General features: G+C 39.3%; 2 protein-coding genes across 2 annotated transcripts; one reads left to right on the forward strand and one right to left on the reverse strand.

The window, feature by feature from the left end:
• The first annotated feature begins 5,235 nt into the window (after window positions 1–5,235).
• LOC140929361 (uncharacterized) lies at window positions 5,236–6,445 on the forward strand. Its single transcript, XM_073379159.1, has one exon. The coding sequence runs from the start codon at window positions 5,354–5,356 to the stop codon at window positions 6,377–6,379; it is 1,026 nt and encodes a 341-aa protein (XP_073235260.1). The 5' UTR covers window positions 5,236–5,353; the 3' UTR covers window positions 6,380–6,445.
• A 1,652-nt stretch (window positions 6,446–8,097) lies between these two features.
• On the reverse strand, window positions 8,098–22,215 carry LOC140930411 (ciliogenesis-associated TTC17-interacting protein-like). Its single transcript, XM_073380096.1, has 12 exons — window positions 22,058–22,215; window positions 21,909–21,976; window positions 18,561–18,625; window positions 17,409–17,529; window positions 17,040–17,095; window positions 15,988–16,077; window positions 15,398–15,458; window positions 14,536–14,639; window positions 13,163–13,287; window positions 11,065–11,144; window positions 10,584–10,672; window positions 8,098–9,479 (listed from the first exon to the last, which is right to left on the reverse strand). Exons 1-12 carry the CDS (start codon window positions 22,078–22,080, stop codon window positions 9,264–9,266), a joined length of 1,098 nt encoding a protein of 365 aa, XP_073236197.1. The 5' UTR covers window positions 22,081–22,215; the 3' UTR covers window positions 8,098–9,263.
• Between the last annotated feature and the right edge of the window lie 3,128 nt (window positions 22,216–25,343).

Consider the following 25,343-nt stretch of genomic DNA (forward strand, 5'->3'; position numbering starts at 1 on the left):
CTGTCTTTCCTTCGAGTCGACTTTTCTCTGTACCGCACACAACCCAAAACATTGAAAGTGTCTTAACGTGAAATGGAAGAGATTAAACAAAAATTTAAAGACCTGCCGGGTGCGAATTTAGAAAAGTTGAAAGAACTCTACTCTGAGGTCTGAGGTGCTCATGATTGGTGGTATTTTTGAACTTCGCGGATCAGCTAGCATTAACCGAGGAGGAATGGGAACTATTATTTCATTTCTCACCCAAGAGAAAAGAAATCATTCGACTTTGAACCTTCATAGTGATCATCAGTGATGGGGTGCTGTCCTCCTTCGTCCACTTTTGGATTCGAACACATGTCTTTAACCGCATTCGTTGCGTATTAGCCTGATGTTGGGGTAGCTTTATCGTACAAAATTCCGGGTTCTGTGATGGAGAAAACACTGACCAGCATTTATCTTGACCCAAGTCAACCCGCAAGTTTAGGTGGTTTAGATACTGTTTACAGAGCTGTCAAAGAGAAAGTAGCCTGTGTACAGCCGCCCCTCCCCTCAAAACCGATTTTTTTGAGGGGAGGGGCGGCTGTACAGCAGGCTAAGAGAAAGGAAAGAACAAGATATCGCGTAAACAAGTCCGAGATTGGTTGGGTCAGCAAGATGTTTATACACTTCACAACCCCGGGCAAAGACGCTACAAGAGAAGTCGAGTCATCGTTTCTGGAATAGATGCACAATTTCAAACGGATTTGGTCGATCTTCAAAATCTCAGTCGCTACAACAAAGGATATAAATACTTACTGACTTGTGTAGATATCTTCAGCAAGTACGCTTTTGTGTTACCTTTGAAGACAAAACAAGGTCAAGAACTGGTCAAAGCCTTCCAAAAGATCCTTTCTACTGGTCGCAAACACACCAAACTGCAAGCAGATCAAGGAACAGAGTTTCTGAAATCATGTCTTCGTGACAACAACATTGACTTTTTCACTGTTAACTCTGAGGTTGCGATATATTCTTCCAAGACCGGTTAATGCTCAATGGGGTTAATTTAAGAATCAAACTGAACCGAGCCAAGAATGTGTGTTGTCCTGTGTCCTCAGCAGCCGGAGTTAATTTCAAAGTGGCTATCACAGAAGCCATCTTGTTTGTACGCACAGTCAAGGTTGCCTCTTCTATCATTCTAGGCCATACAGCGCTAAACACTCCAGCGCCAAGTATCCCATCCGCAGAATCGATTGTAAAGTGCTCTCTATTCCAAGAGAATTTAGTAGTTTTAACCCTGACAACATCTTTCTGGGTCACATTCCCAAGCGGACACCGAGGCTTACAATGGGAGTTACCGTACCGACCCCTTCAAGTTCAAACACCACAATTTAACTCAAGTGGGTGCGGTCTTTGTTGACGGAGAACAAATTCCCCGAGAACCTTTGTTCCTGAATTTTCACGCCGCTGGTGGTCAAAATGTGATGGCCTGCTATCAAAGTCTTTTCTCTGGAACTGGAAAGATTTCCCAGGATACGGGCAATAAGATAAACAGAAGTGATTATGGCTCTTGTTACACCTTATTCGCATTTGATTTGACCCCACATCACTGCCTGGGAGATCATTTTGAGCTTATATAAAACAAGGAAACCCACGCTTGGAGCTTCACTTCTCGGAAGTACGGGCCAACACCGTTAACCTTGTCGTCTACGCTGAATCGAAACGTTCTCTACGACTACACAAACTGAAAATGGACACCATTCAACTGACCCTTACTTTGAGAAAGGACAAATTTACACGAGGTGTGTTTCAAGGCATGTATCCCTCAGACAAGCTGCCTGCAAGTGTTTCGCAATACCCAGCTTTATACATTGCCAATGTGGATACGAGTGACAAACCAGGTTCGCATTGGGTGGCGTTTTATTTCACCAAGGAGCAAGAGGGGGAATTTTTCGATTCTTACGGATCACCCCCCCAGCAAATATTCAGGAACATTTACCACCTTTTTAAACAATAATTCTAACCCATGAGAGGATTTTTAATACTATGACATTACAAAGCATCTATTCCAAAGTCTGCCGACATTACTGTTTGTATTTTGCTTTATATCGTAGTCGGCAAATAAGTACGAGTACAATTGTACGTTGTTTTTCAAAAAACGAACGTAAAAGTGATAGTCTTGTCAAGCGATTTATTGAAAAACATTTTGCTATAAGGTCTTCTGAAATATCGCACTGATGCAAACAATCAAAAAGCACAACGTTCAGTACACAAACACCTTGTAATTTCTTTTCAATGTCTTTTATTGAGTGAACAAAATAAAGAGATGATTTACAGTAATAATAATAATAATGTCTCTCGCGGTGATTTATAACCGTAACCAGCGCACAGCCGGATTGCGCAGACTCTCAACTCTTCGCCTTTTCCTTTTCACAGAGGGAACCCTCATCGGTGGGCTAGGTAACCATCGAGAAGGACTGTCAGGGGTTTCGTGTCTCACCCTTGCCTTAAATTCACGAATAGCACTTTGCCTCTGTGGATTACGCACTAGGAAAAGCGGCCGTTGTAATCGCTACTTGAGATATGCGGCTGAAAATTTACATGTTAACTAATTTTAATATGCTCTTCCAGCTCGTGATAACAAACTTTTTCAAAAGCGAACTGTTTTCGTGTTTATCGAAAGTTGATCACGTGATCAACTGATGCAAAAAGGCCTATTTGTTTTATGTTTTCGTGTTTACCGAAATTTGATCACGTGATCAACGAATGCAAAAGGCCGATTTATTTTTGTCTGGAATTTAGCTGCTGTCCGTATCATCGGGGTGCCCGCAAGGCGAGTGTTGACTATAGTATAGTAGGCCATTTGGCGATTGCACCCGTCCGCGACACTAAGAAACTCTGTACCACTCCATTCTTCCCATTGAATAAATTACAAAACTTCCCCCCTCTCTTGGCGTCCTACTTTCTACTCTGTCATCCCTTCTCCGTTTTCAAACCCTCCTGATAATTAATTGCAGTCCCTGTTTGTCTTGTTGCTTTTCCTCTGGCTTGTGATTTATTATTATTACTAGAAATACACGTATTGCAGAACCTCGCTATTATAATCATTATTATGATAATGATTATTAAATCGCAGTTCTTCTAGCTTCTGGTTGAGAGCGGCTGTTTCGGCTGTCCAATAATAATAATAATAATAATAATAATAATAATAATAATAATAATAATAATGATAGTGATGATGACGATGACGATGACGACGATGATGATGATGATGATGACGACGACGATGATGATGATGATAATGATAAAAGAGGGAGAGTGGGTACAGGGAGAAGGGTTACCATTACAAAGACCTGGCCATAGAGCTCTCCAGGTTATGGTAGAAGCGGGTAACAATTATTGCAATCATTGTTAGATCGCTGGGATATGTACAGAGCAACCTCGATAAGGCTCTGAAAGACCTGTCGATTGAGGTCGAGTGCTGCAGCTACACCTGCAAAAGACAGCTGTTCTGGCCTCGGCATATAAATTGAGACGATTTTTTAATCTGGTAAGCTTAGAGGACTGGCCGTACTCCGCCTAGTGGATATCCCTATCCAGTACAGCAAACACGCACACGTACTGCGAAACTTGAACATCATCATCATCATCATAACAATTATTATTATTGACACAGATCTACAGATCGTAAAAAATATCAGAACCTGCCCGAATTAATCAATCAATTAATTAATTTTTTTAGAACTTTTTAAAGAATTAGGAATTTAGGAATACGAGATTTTATTCTTTTTTAACTTGTTTCTTTTTAATATTAGAGACGAATGATTCTCTTTTGTAATGACTTAATTTAAAACTCTCGACCGCCTGAAAGAGTTATTGATCGCATCTGAGCCGCAAGGAATGTATTTGTTAATCGTTATTGACACATTGATCGTATTTTTATGATTTATATATTATAGTATAGTGCTTAATTCTTACTTCAAATATTTCTGTAAATTATGTACATATTTTTAAAGTTGAATAAAATTATTGTATTATAATTTAAAATTTATAATAACAACAATAATTATATATAATAATCAAAGAGCTCCAAAATTTTACTCTTTTGGAAACAACTCATATCCTCAGAAAAGTAGTCTGTCAATTAAGACCCTGTTTACATGGAGTGGGGGACCCCGGTTTAGTGGGGTAGGTTTCTTTTGTTTTGTGTCCCCCAGAGCGTGAAAACAAAAGAAACCAACCCCACTAGACCGGGGCCCCCCACTCCATGTAAACAGGCCCTAAGTGAACTCTTTGGTACCCAAGGTCCATGGTCCATGGGTCAGGGATTAAACAAGCAAGCCAAGGATTGCAAATAATAATAATAATAATAATAATAATAATAATAATAATAATAATAATAAACAGAAAGGAACGGAAATGACGGAAAGACGATTTTGATGTTACATATCATCTTATCTAAAAGGATAAAATTTGTCTCCAAGGGAGATATCAGATGTCTGAGGATAATAGCATCTTTTTAAGGTGAATAATACCGTTTGTTATTTTTCGCTTTCTTTGAATGACTACGAGGATCAAAGGTGATCTATCAACCGGCACGGTTAAGAAATGTTAATGCGCGCGGATAGAAGTTCAAACTTGAAGTGAGCTGAGATAGACTACTACTCGATCGAGTAGTATGCTACCTAATTTTTTTAGGCCTTGAGCCAGATCTTAACTACTTTGCTTTATCGATCAATGCTTTGGCTTAAGTTGAGCACCAGTTTGAAAAGATTAAATCAATGAACAAAAGAGAAAGTTATACAAAATTGATGATCAGTGTGATCGATGCACCTGCTCTGCTTCGGCCTCCGGCTGAAATTAAATATTCCTTGTTAAAAGTATTTCTCTGCTTTTGTAAATAGGGAATATTCTGTTCACGTAATTACTTTCAAGTTCATTCGAGCTTATGAAACTAGTTTTCATTTTAAGAACGTTTTTGATTGATTGAGATAAAGCAAAGTTAAAATTAACCCCCTCGCGTTAAAAACCATGGTGGTAGGAGTATATATTTACGAGTTTGGATTTTTGTATTAGGGATTAATTCATTAAAAGGCTCGATCTAATGGGTTGTAATTAAAACAGAATGAAAACGAGTTTAACAGGCTTCATTTGCAACAGGAATGAAAAGGCTCTAAAAACAGGCGTCTACGGAAGTAAAAACAAACGTAGCTTGATGAGAAAAAAACGATTGCATGTGGAAAGAAAAAAAAGCTGTAAATAGATTAAGACGAATGAACAAGGGTGACGTGGGAAACACGCACTTCTGATACGAAACTAAAACAGTTCGCAATGACCAGGCAAAGACGTTTATCGGATTAGGGATCTCTGGGCGAAGGATCAATCAATAGCGGCCACAATGAGCCAAGAAAATGGAAGCTCGGGCGCTTCAACAAATCAAACTGATACATTATTTGCAAAGATGATATACGCGCGCTGCGAGCTGGGATCTGCTTTTACATTGGCCATCTTGAGCCCGGTCACAGTATTGGCAAATATCTTACTGATCACGGCCATATTCAAAGACCCGCTGAAATACTTCAAGAAACCAACAAGCTATTTTGTCCTTGGTTTGTCCGTAGCCGATCTTCTCTGTGGTCTATTTGTGGAACCGTTTTTCGCCATGTATTTTCTCGGACGCTATTTTCTAGCCAGTGAGGAATTCCAGGCCATTTCACAGACACTGTTTCTGGTTGGTTCAGTGATATCAACAGCATCGCTGAACGCCTCTTTCGTTATGGTGCTGATGCTCTCTTTAGTCCAAATTATCGCTATAGAGTGCCCCTACCGATACAAAACCTGGGTAACAAAGAAAACCGTAATATCTTGCGTTTTGGTAACATGGTTATATTTCACCGTGTATAGCTTCCTCCCCATTCTAGGCCTTGATCAGATTGTCTTTTTCAAACTCAACTTAACGCTACATTCAACGCTAATATCAGTGGTCTTGGCGTTCGTTCAGATATGTATGTACAGGGCATTCAGAGGACGTTTACAGCATCAAATCATCACCAACAGAAGTCTCTCTCGTTATGATTCAACCAACTCTCCACACCGCAGTATCGGTAACAAACACCCCTTCAGAAAGCCTGTTCGTTACCGAACGTTTGACCGGAATTTTATAATCATGACGTTTTATCTTGCCGCGATATTGCTTTTCGCAGCGTTTCCTCATATCGGAGTATTTTATTTCTTTCTGTATACAGAGACAACCAGCATACAAGAAGAACTAAGTTTGAATATTTTGTTGAGAACAACTGACCTTTTACTTTTTACCAAAGTAGCCGCTGACGCGTTTATTTTTGCATGGAGACTCCCAAGTTACAGAAAGTCTTTAGAATACTTAATTAGAGGAAAACATTATGAAGTAGAAACAGGGGTGTAGAACAATGTCTATATACTAATGTGTAGTCATAATGTTTCTGATTATAAAATAAATTGTGGCTAAAGTAACCTCTCTCATTCGCCCTTTTTGTTACAAAATAAATATACATTTCAGTATTCCATTTCTCGAGGAACTTTTATTGTCATCTGCTATTTACCAAGACAATTAAGAACAGGTTATATTAGTTAAAAAGCAAGCGAGACATTGTTTTTTTTTGGTCGCGCCATTAAAATGGTCAAACAAATCCGAAAAAATGACTGAGCTGCGAATGATGCGTGCGTCATTCGCTCTTTCAATTAAATAGAGTAAGTTTTACCATTATATTTTTCCCGCTTTATGTAAATCTCGACAGAATTTTTTATTTTCGTTTCTACCCCTCCCCTTCATTGATCTTCATTCTCAAGGCCTCATTTTTCCAATGAAAAGTAGAGCTGGTTTCCAGTGTTGTATTTTCAAAAGGAAAATAGACTCTGCTAACGAGCTGCGCACATTTCAACCAGCCTCGCAAAACGATATTGCAGTTAATGGCGTCCTACTTAGCTCTGTTCTATGACGTCAAGAGCCAAACTTAAACCACAAGTCCAACAGAGCATAAAACCTGTGCGTTAGATTGGGGCTGAGGAGTTGCATTTTTTTTAAAATATGGGCACAGGTTTACTATTCCGGACAGTCGCTTCATACGGACACCTCATTATTACGGACAGTTTGCTTCGTCCGTGGGGAAAAAAGGCCCTTATATTTTCTCCAAATTCAACCCGCTCTATTCGTACTTTGGTATCACTTTCAAAAGTTTAAAGACGAATTATCATCATGGGAAATGCCTAGATAATGGCTCTGTTACGAAGACTACATGAGTGGATTTAATTATTTATTCCAGGGGTTTCCAGGGTCTGCACGCCGTAACGGTTTTTTTTTTTTTACACTTAACGGTAAACCTAGTAAGGCCGTCTTTTAGTAATACCCGAAGTTTAAGGGGCAGTGGTTATTTTAAAACACAATCCCCGCATTACTGCCTTGTGCGTCTCTCTCGAGTCTCTACAGTACCAACCACGGCGCCTTAATGAATGTACACTTTCATTCCCTTCCTATGACGCCTCGCGCCTCGCTTGTGGCGAGCCATTCCTCTATTCTCGCGCGAGCCTCGAAACACCTGTGGATGGAGTAAGTTGATTCTCGTAAGCACTGGAGTGAAAGTTTTAAGTTTAAATAGACGTCTGGAGCCAGTTGTTCGAAAGTTGGATAACGCTATTCTCTGGATAAATCTGTATCCAAAGGATAACTGATTAGTTTCTCGTATTCGCATCCACTGGATGGTGATTTATCCGGTGGATAGCGTTATCCAACGTTCGCAAAACTGAGGCATGACGTTCAGACGGGAGGGCTCATTCTCGCTGGCTAACGAATCAGTCGATGTTGTTAAGTGATTTGCGTTCCACCAAGCGCAATGCTTTTCAAGACACTATGGGAATACGACACCGCAACTGAATACTTTTTCCTGTAATGGGGTTGTTTCCATCGTATCGGATAGTCAAATGTGTGATAATGGCTCCTGATTAAAAGGAGAGAGGAGGACTGGGGACGGGTCAGAACTACCGGTGCCAGCGATGCCACGCAAGCACGTACGGGAAAAAAAGTTAACAGAACTCTTCTCATCATCGCAGCGTTCACCTGATCAATAACCAATAACAAACTATGGATGAATTCCATTCCAAGATTGGTCCAAAAACATCTTTATTGATCCACACTTAATACTGCTCAACTAGCAGTAATCAACAAGCAATTAAAACAGTATCGGAATAGATTCAAGGAGTCGTCCCGTGGAAGGTAATCTTGGATTCTGGATTCCACGCCATGGATTCCGGGTTCCTTGAGCTGGATTACGAATTCCAAACCTCAGGATTCCGAATTCCACAAATTTCCCGGATTACCCGACATGGGACGCCAGGGAGAGTTAAATAAACGTTTATAAACGTGATACCAGGTATTTTGCATTCAGTTTTACACCAAGTTATCGTCTCCTTTGACGCATCTTATATAGACAACAGAATAGAGTTGAGAAAAGAAAGAAAAATAGAGCAAGAGAACAGAAATAACTGTAAAAGTAAGATTCCGTGTGTTTACTGTTACTGAAAGACCAAGATTTGGGTTCGTTCACAGAGTTCGTTAAAGTAAATCGCCTACAGTAACGTCACCGTTTCTGGCGCTCGTCAGCGGCCAATAAACGAAATTGATAAGAAACTAACGCAAACATCAGAGGAAAATTTAGCGGTTCAAAAGATTTAAAAGCAACAAGACTTGCTGATCTCTTCCACAGACATAATACTAAAAACTATACACCGAAAAATTCCTTGAATATATCACAATGTGCACACAAATGATAGATAATTTGAAGGATTCCATCAGGTTTTGTTTCATATATATAATTTGAAATTTATAGAAGTACATTGTGAAGGGCAAGGAAAAAACTGGAGATCTGAAGAACTACTCAGTCCAAAGCTTTCACAAAATTCAACATAGAGACTGTGAGAAGACACAACCGTAATATACTTGCCTCAGCTTCAGCTGATTTTGAATGTGAAAGTACTTTCAATTCGCTTTGGAGCAATATTTTTTTTTAGTGTCGCGATGGAAAACATTCAAGAGATGATGAGAGATCCCAACGCTTTAGTTTTCTGTTGAACTGTATAAGTGATGGCCCTGGGTTCTTAAATTTGCCTCAACAGAGCGAGACTGTACACAGTGTACCCAAAAACATCCAGGTCTTCAAAATAGCGGGAAATATAACAGATTTCATTCTTACACTTTCATTCTTCTGTACAAATAATTATCATTTCGAAAAGTATATTTTAAACACGACTTGGAGGTTTATGGCATAAAACACCAGCTAAGGCGAAGAGGATGGCCGCGCAGGGCTTGGAGATGAACGTGCAAATGAGGGTGCAGACGGCGCAGCCGTGGAAAAAGCGCCAAAAAACTCGGAGGCGAAGCCGGTGACGTCATCAGGTTTTCTGAGAAGCAGAAACTGAAGAAAGTCGGCAAGTAGGGCACGTAGTTCGGGGTGCCTTCTCATGTAAGTAGCATGATCGTCAGCCAACTCCGCCTACGAATACAAACGAAGTTTGCTTGTCAGTTGACGAAGTCGTTTGTTAGTCAATACGTCATTCGCGAGTTGCCCTAAGCCTCTGTTTCAAGGTGAGGCTAAGGGCGAGGTCATTAATATGAAAATGATTTACCTATTCTCGTACAAATAAAACTCATTTTCACAAGAAAACTTTTGCACTTAGCCTCGTTTTGAAAGAGAGAGTTTTGGGAACTCGGAAAAGGCCAACTGACGAACACAATGGTCTCGTCCACACGTATCAGGATATTTTTGAAAACCGAGATTTGTCTCTATTTTCGAAAAAAAAATCCGCGTCCACGCGTAGCGTATTCGAATGGTTTTCGCCCTTCCATTCGCATCCTTTACAGGGCATGCGTTGTATGATGTATGACGTCATCGTATTGAAAACTGGCGTTTTCGATCGTCCACACGAAAAAAATACGCACCCTTTTTTTTAAAGAAAATCAACTCTGGGACCGCGTTTTCGAAAAGCGGCGTTTCTAGTGCACGAAACCGCCGTTGACGTGTGGACGGAAAGCTTAAAAGGAGAAAAATCTCCGTTTTCAAAAATACCCCGATATGTGTGAATGGGGGTAAAGTACTGAAGCTAAAATTTAGTTTACGAGGCTCGTTCAAGTTTGGATGTCAGTTGGTGAGTATCGCGACTGCAAAAGCAAACGAACGATCTGTAAAAAAGTACTTAACAATTATTCCTCGAGCCTGAATGGGATCTGAGTCAATAGCCCGGGAGGCCGAAGGCCGAATGGGTTATTGACTCAGAGGCCATGAGGGCCAGAGGAATAATTGTTTCAGTAAAATCAAACTAGTTGGTCAAAAATATCGGGACAAAACAACTTTTAGCTGGTTAAAGCTGGACGTAAATCCCTTTTTGCCGCCAAAAATCCGGCGCTCTTCGCTACTAGTGGGCTATAACATATACTCTAACAGTAGCTCAACCAATCAGAACGCAGCATTGATAATAGACCACTAGTTGGATTTTACGAAAAACTAATAGCCACGCATTAGAGACTCCGACGAGAAAATCTATGAAGCTTGCACACTGAATGACAATTAAATGCGCAAATAAATTGCAAGAAGTGTTACCTTTCGGTCTAAAAAACGTGAAAACAACTGCATGTCTTCCTCCCATCTCAGTGGTTTGACTACTGGTGTCTCCTCTGACACTTCGGACTCTGACAAATAAATGGAACAAAAATCAATACACCATGTAGTTACAGACAATGGAAAGAAACATGCACAGTGTTTAACTTTGTTAGATAATTTGTCACAATCGCCAAAACTCAAAATTCAAATAAAGCCACACGAAATATTCTGCAGGAGAGGTTTCATTTGAATTGCCAAACCCTAGGATCTTATCCACAAACTCAAAAATTTTAACCGACTTGTACAGAGTAAACAGTACCATAGGAACTTTTTGGGGAAGGTAAATGATTTGATCTACCGACTCAAAAAGAAGAAGAACCAAGGAGAGCTTATAGAAAAAAATATGCAGAGAGGCCTGTAGTGAGGCTACAAAGACTGTGTTGGGAAACCCCAAGCAAATGTCACTTAGCAGCCAGCCTACCTTCATTTTGATGTTCCTCTGGTAATCTTAGCAGGGTCATAGTAACTTGCGATCCAAGCTGTGTTCTACTTGCCAAATGCCTACAGAATACAAAAACAGAAAGCAAATAATGATGTAGCCCGCGTTGCTGACACTCAAGACAGCATGTGCACGGGCCGGCTGAAACGCAGGCTAATAATAGGACGCTTTAGCATCGACGACGGCGACGGCAGCGAAAACGTCACTTTGAAAAGGTATTCGCGCTTTTTCAAACGTTGTCGCGTTTATTCCACTCCGCTGAAAATGTCAAATGTAGGCGAATTTCCCTACAGTTTATTTCTTGGGGACCGCACTCAAGTTTAGAAAGAGAAAGAAAAATTTGTTGTCGCTTCTTTACGTCCTCCAAAAAGCGTGAAATCAGGCATTTTCACGTCGTAGTCGAGCAGTGACGGCAAAGAAATGTACAAAAAAGAGTGATGCATGTGCAAAATTGTTGTTTTGCTTAACAAACCCATTCCTTTTTTTTGTGCTGTTGTCGCTGTCCCGTCGTCATCGTCGTTGCTAAAGCTCCCTAATAATGCCTTTGGCAAGGCAGTCAAAAGGCTAGGTTCACACGGTACTGGATGAATTTGTATACGGTTCTGGGAAACCGCCCACCTACCTCTCCCATAAGCCACCATTAACACTTAACTTCTCACTTAGGGCAAAATGTTGGCTTAGGGAAGGGGTAGGTGGGCAGTTTCCCAGAAACGTATAATGATTCTTGAATTTTCGGCCGCTTGAAAACTTGTGCGTTTAGCTGTTCTGTCAAATGGAACCAAACGAAAACTTTAGAAGCCTAGGCATTCAAAACGTTGACCGATAAAATCGAAATGAAAGTAGCAAAACCTCTAAAACTAAAATGTAGTGAGTGTTCCAGACTGTTATACATGTATTTTAACAAAGTTCAGATACAACGCGCACTCTGATTGGTTGAAAAAGCGTGAAGTGGGAAGAACACTCAAGAAGTAGGGAGGAACACTCGACTACTCTACCACGTGTTTCCCCCTACACTTCTTTCGTGCTTCTGCCGTTTGCTGCGTGCTTTCCGACAGCACAGAGCACAGTCAAGGCTTCTTTATTAGTTAATAGGCCTTGTCACGGTTTTTGACGCCATCTTGACGAGTAGGCAAACGTGTGAGAAATTACAGTGTTTGTATGAGAATCTAATGTCGAATAATTTCCGTAGAATTTCCGCTGTTCTGAAAAAATATGAATTGTAAACTAAAGCTTCACTCCTAAGGATTCTTTGAAAAAATTTGAGGGCGTTACATGCTCTAGAAGACCTGCAGCCACGTTTTTAAATTTTCTATACATTTGTCTGTAAGAAAGTCTAAAGCGTCTGAAGAAACTTAAGCACAGATACGCACCCAAAATTTTTTGTAGCCTTAGTTTACAATTTATATTTTTTTCAGAAAGGCCGTTATGCGGAAATTATCCGACATTAGATTCTCATACAAACACTGTAATTTTGCACATGTTTGCTTACTCGTCAAGATGACGTCGAAAACCGTGACAAGGTCTATTATACCTGGTGCAAACGCTTCCCAAAACCATTTGCAACGCCATTAAGTGAACTCTTTAAGTTTGAGTTTCGGGTGTAATGGTATCTACTTACACGAATTCTTACTCTGTGCAACGACGCTGCACAACGAATTAAATTAAAGTAAATTAAATACTTAATTATACTCTCTCCTTTTAGTGTTTTTCAGTGATAATGACACAAATAAAATCAGAGAAATGTTAAAAATCCCAGCTGGTAGAAGGCAAACCAGTTGGCAAACCAGTTTACAAGGGTGGCCGAGGATGTCAACTCGGGAGTACCGTGAACAAATTCAGCTAGCGGTCAGGGCAGGACTTGAACTCGCGCGAGCCCTCCGGATTGGAAGTTCAGCGCTCTGACAGCTCAGCCACGCTGCCTCCACGAAATGTTTATATATCACCCCATTTTAGGTTCTTAAACTAGTAGCAAGTTAGGATCAGTTAGGAACTACACTGGTTTCTAGGCTGACCAGGAGTGTTGTCTAAGACTTGGTTTTTGGCTAAAGAAGCATGGATATTAAAGTTAATTCGAACTTACCCAGTGGATAAGAAATAAGACTCCCAGGTTGTAGGAGCCTCCTGTATTGAGTGAATTGTTCTTTGAAGCCCTGTTACATTTACGTGCTGTCCGCCAACCTTCCGACTAGATTTACCGAGCATTTTCTGTTGGAGAATTAGCATTTCAATGTAAGGTAAACAACAGTGCACCATTTGTACAGCTGGGGATTACTTGTTATAAGTTAAAGGAGAGGTGCAGAGCCTAACTTAGAGGATCTCTCCGTTCAATTCACTTCTGAGCTTAAGGAACTATGACAGCGACGGCAGCGATTATTTCAGCCGGTAAAATTTGTCAAATAAAAGTGTAAAGGTCGGTACACACTAGGCGACAAGGTGCAGCAACATGTCGCGGCGACATATTGCAGCGACAAATCGCTTCGTGTGTACTGGAGAATTTTTGTGAAAATCTTTGTCGCTGCAACAGAATTTGTCGCCGCAACAAGTCGCACAGATTCAGTCTGATTTGATTTTTTGCGACTTGTTGTAGCGACAAAATTCTGTTGCGGAGACAAAGATTTTCACAAAAATTCTCCAGTACACACGAAGCGATTTGTCGCTGCGACGTGTCGCCTCACGTTTTTGCTGCAACTAGTCGCCCGACCTGTACACATGGAGTGATCGGTCGCCGCAACGTGTTGCTGCAACTTTTCGCCTAGTGTGTACCGACCTTAAAATACAATAACTGAATTATTCGAAGTTCAGAAAGAGAAAGAACAAAATTCCCGTTATGTGTTTATATCCTCCATAAAAACTCGCACTGGGGAATTTCACCTCTTCATCGTACAAGAAACGGCAAAGAAATGTACTTAAAAGTGTCTTTACGATTTCCCGAACTGCCTTGTTGCGGCCGGGGTAAAGAGCCGCTCAAGCCCGTGTACAATCACGTAGTTTAACAAAAACCGTTTCCGAGCATGTGCGAAAATTGCCTCTGCGAGGAAGGTAACACGCGGAGGGAGGAGAGAAAATTAGCGACTTTCAAGTGCTGCTGTCCTTGAGTGTAGAGGGAGACAGGGCTCCCGCCCCCCTTTTTTTCTTGGCTCTTTATCGATTTCAAAATGTTACGCATTTTATTTATTGCATAATCTCCTCCTATTTCTCCCGCTTACCACCTTTAAGAACTCGTAACCCCGCTGCGAAGGAGACTACAATCTTGAACAGAATCCCCCCCAACTTATCCCCCCTAAATCAAGGATGAAGCCGTGGGAGGGGTATAATTTTCCCATACATGATGTCCAAGATTGTAGATCAGTTCAGGATGATACTAAATCCTTGTGATTTAGCTATGTTAAGGGGTGCTACTACACGCATACACATAACACTTCACCAATTTTTTTTTTTTTTTTGCAGACTTACATATGATGATGTACAAAGACTGGTTGTTGAGTCAAAAGCAACGAACGTTAGATCGGATGGAACACCTTTCTTGGCCATGATTCTTTGCAGCAAAAGATTTGACCCTGAAAAAAGGAAACGAAAAACATATTGAGCTCATCACCTAACGAGTAATAAATATTTTTTGTTGTATATTTCTTGATTTCAAATTTTCAAGGGCCTTATTAGAGGTAGGACACTTGGAATTGATCCTGGTCTGTTAAAAGTAAGAGTTTTGCTTGGTGCTGAGTTGTCTTTTGCTTCAAATATGTAAACACGCAGGTTTTGAACTCTTCCGCACTGCAGCTGCAAACCATGGAACATCAAATGGTTTACAAATGAATAAGTTAGAGGATAATAAAGCCAAAGTGCCTGGTGTTTTTGGTGGTCAAAGAATGTGTAAAACTATGCATGTTTTATTGCACGATAAGATACCATAAGATATCATGGGATACAGTTCCCAAAATGTGAGGACAAAAGTTGTTGGTAGCAGAGGCAATCCAAGTCTTTACCACTGGTGTGCAGGTGCTAAGCTAAAGTGAGTGCAACTTTGCAGGCACCTGTACTAGCAGTAAAGACCTGTAACGTTTCTCATTGCCAGTGGTGTATGTTCCCAGAAGCCATCACAGTTTCCGAGGAGGCAATTCCCCAATTAGTAATGGCGGCACAGTTATCCCACAGTTACATTGGTAGCATATGAGAACAACGCTTACATGTTTAGTCCACACAGTGTTTTATTACATGCCCCACAGAATGTCTCAGCTCTTCACCTCTATTTTTTACAGGTATCTCTTTTGGAGAAATAAAATGTTAAACTTTAGATATAAATCTTGCAACAACTGACCTTCAGATATGAAGCCCTGAAACTGGTCCTTTTTGTAATATGTATCGGTTCTTTGCATTTCCTGAAAGTACATTTTATACACCCTCTAGATGATGCTTATATTCAGGCAGCTAGTGTGTTCATAAAATACCTATTTATACTGTAACTAATATTACAAGGTAATGTTCTTCCAGTCATCCATGCTGAACATACATGTTAAATCTCTTAGCCAGTGCCACTGGTTTCATTTGTGCCTTACATTCCTCATGCACCTCCCACTGACACACAGCTTGCTCTGACTCACGATTATAAGCTCTGATTTGCTGTGACGAGGTGCTAGCAATTATAATGTCAGTACCTCAATCTTCCTATGAGGCCGTTGCCCATCTATCCTACCAACTCGGCCAACAAAATAAAATAAATAATGAATTTCACTCACTCATCAACACAACACTTCCACTTCATTTGAACCTGATACAGGTGACACATACAGCAAGTACCAACTTCCCCTCTTTCAAAAAATATTTTCAGTACAAAATTAGGGAAAGTACTATGCTGCCTGTCAACTTCAGCTATTTTCTGAGGTAAAATATCTAATACGTGCTACAGACCTCTCCCTGTGAAATAGTCTTTTTCACAGAATATGAACCATCCTCGTCAAGTTCTATCAGAGTTTTCTTATCTAGTGGGTTATCTGGTATCTAAACAGAACAAAGAGAAAAGTTCAGTATAATTTATGTAGAAACTAACTCAATCGCATTTTTCTTATAGCTTTTACCAAACAGAAATGTTTGGTAAAGTGGGGAGCAAACTGGGGCTACAATCTTGTCAGGTTAGGTGCAGATCTGCAGTGCAACTGATAGCTGGTCTCCCTTACTTTACATATATGTATGTAGCATACAATTTAAATGAGGGTGGCCTTTTGATTTTGGCACCTTGCTGTAGATTCTTTTGAATTGTTTTTTCTAAGAGCTTTCTGATGTCAACATAGAGAGATATGTTATAACAAAATAAAGTTATTATATTTTAGCAGAGCACCACAGTTAAGAAAATTTGGCTATTCTTGTGTTCTGACAGAATCTTCTATAGGTACGTACATCTGCCCCTTCATGTTAGCAGATGTAAAAAGTCTACTACTTTGACCATGTCATGACCACTTGACAGCTGTCAAAATAGGGTATCTGCTGCCAAGTGTCACATGACTGTATCACAGGCTCAGGTGTACAACTCATCAAAGTGATGTGTTCTTTTTAGACTTCTCCACTGACTAGTTATTGTATTAAAGTCATCGCAGGCTAGGAAAACTTAACTTCAGAAAGTAAGTTACCACAAGAGCTTCGCTTTTGGCCTTGGCTAATTTTAAAATTTGTTAATTTTTACAATGTTAACATCCACAAGCTCTTACAAAAAACAAGCATAATAGTAAAAATTTAATAGGATAAAAATTTCAGGATACCAACTATTTTTGCACACGCTATATATGATGATCCGCAATGATAGGATAAAAGCAATGTCAAGTTCCTTGACAATTAGTCAATCAACCCTGAAAAAACCTATACTGTAACTTTGAGTGACTATTATAGGAAGCTACCATTAATTATTAGCATATCACTGATGAAATAAACTTTCATTCACAAAAGCTGCAATTTCTCAAATAATGTACCTTGACATATTCATAGTGGGTTTGTTCGAATGTCTGAAGTGTTCTTCCAACATAAGCTGAAAAAACAAGGACAAGATATTATTGATGCAATCCAAATAGGTATCAAAATAATTCTTGGAACCTTTGTCCATCTCTGGCTTTATACAATCGCAAAAAATTGACTTGCATCATAACTGACAAACGGAAATTGAAGTGAGAAGTCAAAGAGAAACAATTGGAACCCTTGATATTTTGGATAAAGACTTTCAAATAGGGTAGCAAAATTCATCTGAACTAGGTCTAGTACAGGCTAAGTGATACAGAGTCTCAGTGACACATCCCCACCCAAAAATTCCAAAAGTACCCTCCAGGCCTGTACCTACACTGTACCTGTGACAGATGTGCCTATAGGTACTTGATCAACACTTCCATGGCTATTAGCATGAACAAGATAGCATGGCTTTCCTCTCCAAGTGGCATTTTCCACTGTTACTGTCATTTCACCTATTTCCTTTAATGAAGAGTATAAAAAAGTACAGTGTATTACGTCACTTTTTGTAAACACTCAGTACAGAACAATTCTCATTAATTATGTGTGTGGCAAGTAATGACAAAATTATCTTAACCTGTGGTATTCATTCTGTATGTAACTGAAGGAGAGACTAATAAAAAACTACAGAACTTTGTACATTATGTAAGTAACCACCCAAAATGCAAAGATTTAATGGTAGTTTAACCCTTTAAGCCCCAGTATCCACATACACATTCTCCAAACTGATCTCTATACATTTCCTTAAAGAATTAGTTGAGAGAATTTGATAATAGATCAAGGCATTCTCTCTTGGGTGATCATTTTATTAATTCTCATAACTTAGATGTATTTCTTGAGAGTGTATGGATAATGTTAGGAGATAATTATTGATGTTGGTCACTATTGGGACTTAAAGGATTAAAGAAGTTGGTCACTAAAAAGAAGAGGTCCTGACACATCTAAGTTTTTGAAGATACAGTAATAATAATCAATAAATTATTCATTGAATGCATAAGTTACATTTATTAAGTACAGTTCCACATTGTCACTGAAAATTCTTGATATACAACTATTTTGAGAAAGGTTGTCAGAAAAAGTGCACGTGACAATCCCAAAAGGTTTTGTGGGTGGTTTTGAGTTCACTGTTTTTCAAAGAAATAAGGAAGAGCGGCACGAGAGACCATGGATGGTACATATGTATGTTTGTGAGTAATAAAGCAACATAACAAAAGTAGGTTAGACAGCTACAGTGTCAAGAAACAGTGTATTGATCATACCGTATCCAGTATTAACTTTCGGGATTGTTGTGTGCACATTTCTTCCAACAACGTTTCTCAAAACAGCTGTACCCTGAACGGCATGAGAGGTGGTTGTTTATAATTCAGGTTCAGAGGATTTGACTGAAAAAAATTTTGGTGTTTTGGACACTACAGTAGCCTCTTATGGGAGGTTGTCACTTGTGAGAGGTGGTCACAAAATTAATAAAGGTTTGACTGTGTACACACACTTACCCTGCCAGTTTGAGAGGTGGTAACCAATGAGTCAGCAAATAACAGTGATTCCCATATTTCATCAGCTGTTTCGTAGAAAATATAACAGAAAAATTTGTCATGAGAAGCTTTAGGAAACCTAGTACTTGCTAGTTAGCTGTTTCCTTTTTCCTTAAGAAAAGTTGATGCCTTGAAGCAGCAACATAACAGATGAAAATAAATTATGGTGACAAAAGACACTAAGATAAGTTTAAAATGTGACAGCCACAAAGAAAAGTGCAAATACAATTTTGTAATAGTACTAAACAAACTGACAGGGACATGGCTATCCTCTTCAATATACAAAAAGACAGGTTTATACAGTGTATTCAGACCAAGGACACGATTTTTTGCACCCCTCCACTCCCCACTACTAAGATTGCCTATGCAAATTTATTGCAACAAAAGAAAGTGTTCACATAAGAAGAAGAGTTCAATTCCCAAAGGTTTAGTTTGGGACACCAACATGGCCGCCGTTTCATTGTTTTAGGAAACCAATATGGCCGCCATGATGTCATGTGAAAACACTCTATACATGAAACCTCTATTATAAGTTCTATTTCTGGATGCTGAAAAATATCACCAGGTGGTATTTACCAGGGCTCAAAGTTTAAATTTGAGTTTGGGAGCACTTGTGCTACCAGATGTAAATTTTTAAGTGCACTGCCAAAATTTTGGGTGCACAACTGAAAATTTTAGGAGCACAGGTTATAATGTTGGGAGCAATTCTATTTCAAAAGAAAAAGTAAAAAGCTTAACAGTGCCATGTTTATTATTTCAGTTGTGTGATTGACAAACACAGCCAATTTGCAGTGCGGTAATAGTGTTGTGGTTTTTAATACTAATAATATTTCTCTTTTTGACAGTACAGTTGTGACTAAAGAAAACTTACACTTGAAAAAAAAAATTCAAAACTGACAACAATGAGTATGTCGAACGAGAATGAAAATTAATCTTTGATGAATTTGTAAAATGCACAATGACTTACATGTAACTGGGATATGACTTAAAAACTTTCCTACCTGGAAAAAAAGGCTCTTAATCTGACTGTTTTTGTTTTGATTGACCTTAAAACTTAACGTTCAACATAACTGTCCATTGCGCAAAAAGCATGTGTTTCGTTCGTAGCATATTTGCATGTGTTTATTGCAGAAGAGTCTGGGATGGAGTAAAACATGGAAATGAAAATGAACTGTCATTCGAGTTTGTGGAATCCATTGGGGGAAAGGACGAATTCAGCATACACAGATAAAAGAAAAACAAAGCAACTTTACTATTTAGAGCCTGGTTGTGCTATTCTTACGTTACTTTTACTTTCATTGCATGAAGCTACTGTTTAACATCTTTCTAGTTCGAGTAAGCATGGTCAGAAGCAAGTCAGTTGCACTGTGCTTTGGGTTTTATGGCGCACAGGTGTGATTACACCTGAATTTTTATTTTTAGGCACACAACAAAAAATCCAGTTGCATATCCAATTGAGCCCTGTTTACCAGTAATTTGAGAGTACAAGATGGTCATGATTTCATTGTCTGGGATTGATCCCATACAGCCAATGCCACTGAATGAATATAATGTGATGTGAGGCACTTTACAGTACAGTCTAAAGGCCACAGAAACACATGGAACTCTATGTGCCCATTTTGTTTTTGAAATTTTGTTAAAACTGTCAATCTCAGAACTGTATAGGAACCAGGTGCAATATTTGACCATGAAAGTTTTCTTTTTTATTGTGCATGGGCAGCGAATATGCAAGAACTGTGAGTGTATAGAAAATGAGGTAAACTGATCAAAAAGCACAAAGCAGCTCAAATTGTAATGTTTGTGATTATATCAGTAAAAAAGGAATATGTACAAGAAAATACCATGTAAATAGAAAAGGTTGCTTACAAGTTAGAAAATTAGGAAGTCAAAATTAATAATGAATTCTTTATTTGATGATTTGACAGGTGATGCCTACAGATATTATACTCACTTTCATTTTCTAATATTCACTTCCCCTTCTGTGGGGCTTACAAAATAAACAAAATGTAACATTGTTTATTGACCAGCCTTCATGTATTATCTGTAGAACTGTACAAGGGTAATTAAGTTACTTTGAATTGTATACTAAAAACCAGATCAAAAAAATACGGAACATGTGTTGTGTAAATTAGTTGATGAAAACTTTTAATAAGGAATGTCATTGCATATCCTCTTAAAAGTGTTACTTATTAAGCAGGATTTTTAATGAAGGGCATTGTTATTTCTTTTAGTGAAATAACTCTTTTGTCTGTGGTTTCCAAGGTCTTTTCAAATTTTTGACAATCAGTTTTGTGTTTTGTGACAAGTAATTTTTATTTCTTCCCAAGAATTTGTGTAAATTATATAATTCTTTTATCAAAGAAATCCTACTAGAAACATTGATAAAGAACAGTGTAACCTGGATATTAAAATATTCTCCAGTTACTCAAGTGCAACGAACATTCCACAACCTTTAAAAAAACAATCTGTTGTTTCCATTTTGGTTAACTTTGAGGCAATATGAAATATGATACAAATTCATGGATAATTTGGGTAAATTAAAAACATACGGCGTGAGCCAAGAATTACAAGCATCATTTCGAATCTTTCATAACCTGCCCCTTTGAGAATTTTTTTTTTATTTTCTTAACCATAAGCTTAGGGAATATGAAATTTGCCATTTCTCAGGCGTTTTTTCATAGAATGTTTCAAAGTTTGCTGCAATAGTTTAACTGAAATAACTTTTCCGAAGAACTAAATGCCAACATTTGCCGATATAGTGGCAGAGGAAGACAGACTTAAACATTTTTATGCCAGCCAAATTTAATAAGCCTATTGAGTAACGAGTGAAGCCCTTCCGGCGATGCATGTAACTCAAGCAATTTTAAATAGTATGCAAATTTCTTTTTGGCTCTAGGCTAAAGCATTCTAAACCGAAAAGCCTAGACGCATTGGAATTCCAGCATTAGTACGTTTTGTAATTTTAAAGATCGAACAAAAACCTAGGTTGCACAACATTAGGAAATTTCCGCCATAACCGAACGGCCTCGGCTGCGCGCGACATAAGCTAAACTTAACGATGTAAGCTCACTTGAGCTTACAACTGGATTTGTTATATTTCTCGAGATGATTGCTGATAACTGGATTCTTAAGAGAGTAAAGACATTTAAATAACCCGAAGAACTCAAATTTACAACCCGCAGTGAGCTCTTCGAAACATCAAAAGCAGTAAGCTTGTTTGGTTAGTTCAAACATCTTTACAATTCCAGCATCGTATGCACGAGTTAGATAATCTTTTAAACAAACAGACGTTCAAATTTAGCGACTCACCTATGCTTGAAATATACTCTATCGCTTGGTCGTTCGCTTTTACCGCGGAAGCGGTGAAATTGTCGGTACTAAAAATAGTAAAACGTACAAGTTAAGCTCAACGCACTGAACCTTAACAAACCAAAATTACCACTAAGATGAACATTTACCTGACTCCGTTTTCTGACTCCATTTTTCACCGAAAGAGAGTAATACCTATCGCAATCTACCGGTCGAAATATTGCTTCTCATTTTGACGAAAGAACCGTAAGAAAGGATGGCACATTAGCAGTGAACCAAATAACTATCATCACATATCAATAACAAATTCCCGCGCGGGGAATTGAGGCCAGTTGCCTAGGCTACGTCATACGTCATATGTGGCAAAAAGGGTAGGAGAGAGACCTTCTCAGCCCGGACATGTTTTTTCCGTGTAAACTCCACGTGTATAGCACATAAATGCGAACACATCGCGAGGCGTCTTGTCTGCTCCACTGCCAATCTTTGTGGGGAGGAGCATTGCGTGACGACACAAAGAACGGCTGTGGAGCAACCTTCTGTAGACTACGAGTAGTCCCCCATTTTTCCTCAGGGATTGTAGAGCGAGCGAAACGCGAGCGCGCGTGAAAATCACCCCACGCGAGAAGGGCGATACGTGGTGGGGAGAGAGAAAAAATGATTTTTTCTCTCTCCCGCCGCGTGTCGCCTTCTCTCGCGTGGGATGTTTTTTACGCGCGCTCGCGTTTCGTTCGCTCTACTAGTCTGGCCTTTTGCGAGGCGTCGAGCAGGGGTACTACTTGGTGTAAGACTGACCAAAATGTCCCGAGCCACTGCCCACTACTGTGACTGAACAGCAACCTTAGTAGAGAGCCGCTTTAAACTATGAGGTGGTAGTTCGAGAAAAAAAAACCGTTTGACAGGTTCACGGTTCAGCGCATGCTCATTTATCAAAATGCTGTTTTTCTGACATTCTGTATTGTCTATTCAAAACAACCAATCTACACACTCTCCTGGCAGTCACTTGATCAACTTAGGTGCAAATAGCTGTAAATTAATCAACCATGGAGTAAAACCTTCGGGTCAACAATAAATTCAACGTTGCTAGTGTTGGCATAATTCACTAATTTTTTCTGCGATTTTAGTACTCCTCCATGAGGGTGCCAATGGAGTTAACTGCTTAACGTATAAAGTCCTTTTTTCACTATCGTAAACGAATAAATCACAAAATATTAACTCACAAGCGTATAAAAACCGACAATTTTTTAAGCGCATACAGAGCGAAGTAGACCAAAAAAATTATTAATTGGTTCAAACAAATGAAAACTTTCTGAGATAAAAAGACGATATGGTGAGATAGAATGAAAGAAATGAATGAACTCGTTTTGATACAACCATGGTTTATTGTCTCAGTGCCCTACCTCTTTGCTTGCTTGCTTGCAAATAGGTGTTTGTACTGTCTATAATCCGGCGTAATAGGACTGAATGAAATCTAATTCCGCCTGTAATCTTATGAGCGATAAAACAAAATTGCAACCGTGTTAAGCGAGAATCCAAATTGTTCAATCCCCTGAAAAGTATAATTACAGATTTTTAATTGGACAAGAAGTTTTATTACCGACTCCCTAACCTTACTTTGAACGCATTCAAGAGTGCGCGTGCAATGGCGAATACTGCATTTTTCTGTCCAATTATGCTTACGCATGACACGAACTTTCCTATTACATCGTCCTATTAATGCTGAAATCAGGGCTGCCAATAGCCAATTAGATTGGAGAATATGAGAATTTTGTGTTAGAAATGAGAAGCGGGTCGATGACTGTGTACAGAAATTCAGATGTCATTGAGCGCTTTTGTTCAAGAATTTTATTCACAGAAAGAGGATGAAGAGGAGAGTGGTGCCGTCTTCCAGGCTCAACCATGGAAGACAAATCAGGGCGTCAGTTAGGCTGGATTTGTAACAAATAATTCTTATCAGGCTGATTTGATGGACTGTTAAAGAATATTGCAAACCAGTGCATTGCATACTGGAAAAGTTGGAGAGAACTTGGTAGTCTTAGGTTAGTGATTGATTTGGAAACCCCACCCTATAAACAATTTTAACGTCTGCAGGACTCACAACCATGCCAATTAACTGACTAAACGGTTTTTTGCTGCTTACTGACTAACTAGTGTCTTTTTAGCTGTTTACTGACTTCGGCTATACCCTATTGACACCCTCCTACATCCCACTTCAGGTTACTCTGAAATATACTTCTACTTTGAAATACACTCTGAGATCGCTGAGATACATGTGAGTGGGTTTAACCGATAGGATTAATAATAAATTAGAAAAAAGTAATTTAATTAATGAGCATGCGCTTAACTGTGAACCTGTCCCTTTAAAAGAAAAACACAAACGTCTGAAAGAAATAGTAAACAGTGTAACCAGTTTTTTTGATTTCCAGCCTGCACTTACATATACACCTGGAAATTCTAACGATTTGTTGTAGGTTTCCTCATAATTCCAAAAAGCTCTGTTTTGAGTCTAACCCTTCTCCCATTTCAGTTACCTCCATATTGCAAATCCTCTATTAATCCCCCCTCCTCTCTAATAAGTCCGCCTTTTTTCACGGGGAATAAGCCCCCTTCCCCTCCCCTCCCCTAAGTATTCTTCACTAATAAATGATAGACTGTATTAATCAGTTGTGACCGTAAAACTTCGCGTAGACTGATCCGGGTTGGTTCATTCACCAACTGGAAGTTCGGATTTGTTTTTGATTCTCGGCTGCATGACCACTAACTTTTTGTACTTGAGCTTTTCCACTTTGTATTCTAGTTCTTTAAGGAGAACCGATAGCTTCATTTACTCTAAATTAAATAAGCCCCCCGTCTCCATTAAGCCCCCCTCCCCTCAAAGGGTTTTTAAATAAATAAGCCCTCTAGGTGGCTTAATAGAGGATTTATGGTGAGAGGTTGAGCAGTCCTTAATCAGGATGAGAGAGGAACGAACAAGACGAAAATCATAGTTGCCTCCTTCTCTATCCACCCCCCTTCCCCCTAGAAAAGCCTGATGCTTAGGCTAAAAGAGTTTCAAGTCTCTCTCCCCTTTTTCATTTACCTTACATAGAAGGTTGTTCAGTCCCTATTCAGCAAGGGGGGGGGGGGGGGGGGGGAGATGGGGGCAGAAGTAGGCTGGTTGTTTTTGTTCTCCCCATCCATTCCTACAAAAGCCTACGTAAAAGCCTGATTCTTCCCTGGTCTCAAGACAAAAAGACACAGCAGAAAGCAAAATTCAAGGCAGTGTTTATTAGAATTTTCATGAAACTGATCTGCGGGGGAAAGCTTATCAAGCATCTCTTTACGGGAAAGGAATCTGAATATGTGGCAGAAGCCTAAATAAATTATGTCTGAGAAGGAAACTACAGTAAAACTGCTCAGTAGCCTATAATCAGGAGCAAGCAACTCCCATACTTGGCC

Source organism: Porites lutea, chromosome 3 (genome assembly GCF_958299795.1).
Source record: "Porites lutea chromosome 3, jaPorLute2.1, whole genome shotgun sequence".
NCBI lineage: Eukaryota > Metazoa > Cnidaria > Anthozoa > Scleractinia > Poritidae > Porites > Porites lutea.

Coding starts and splice junctions, on each gene's coding strand:
- LOC140930411 (XM_073380096.1), bottom strand. CDS start 22,080: ATGGAGTCAGAAAACGGAGTCAG. Junction 18,626..21,908: donor AGAGTATATTTCAAGCATAG/GTGAGTCGCTAA, acceptor TCTACGAAACAG/CTGATGAAATATGGGAATCA. Junction 11,145..13,162: donor TCTTATTTCTTATCCACTGG/GTAAGTTCGAAT, acceptor TGTATTCTGTAG/GCATTTGGCAAGTAGAACAC.
- LOC140929361 (XM_073379159.1), top strand. CDS start 5,354: ATGAGCCAAGAAAATGGAAGCTCGGGCGCTTCAACAAATCAAACTGAT.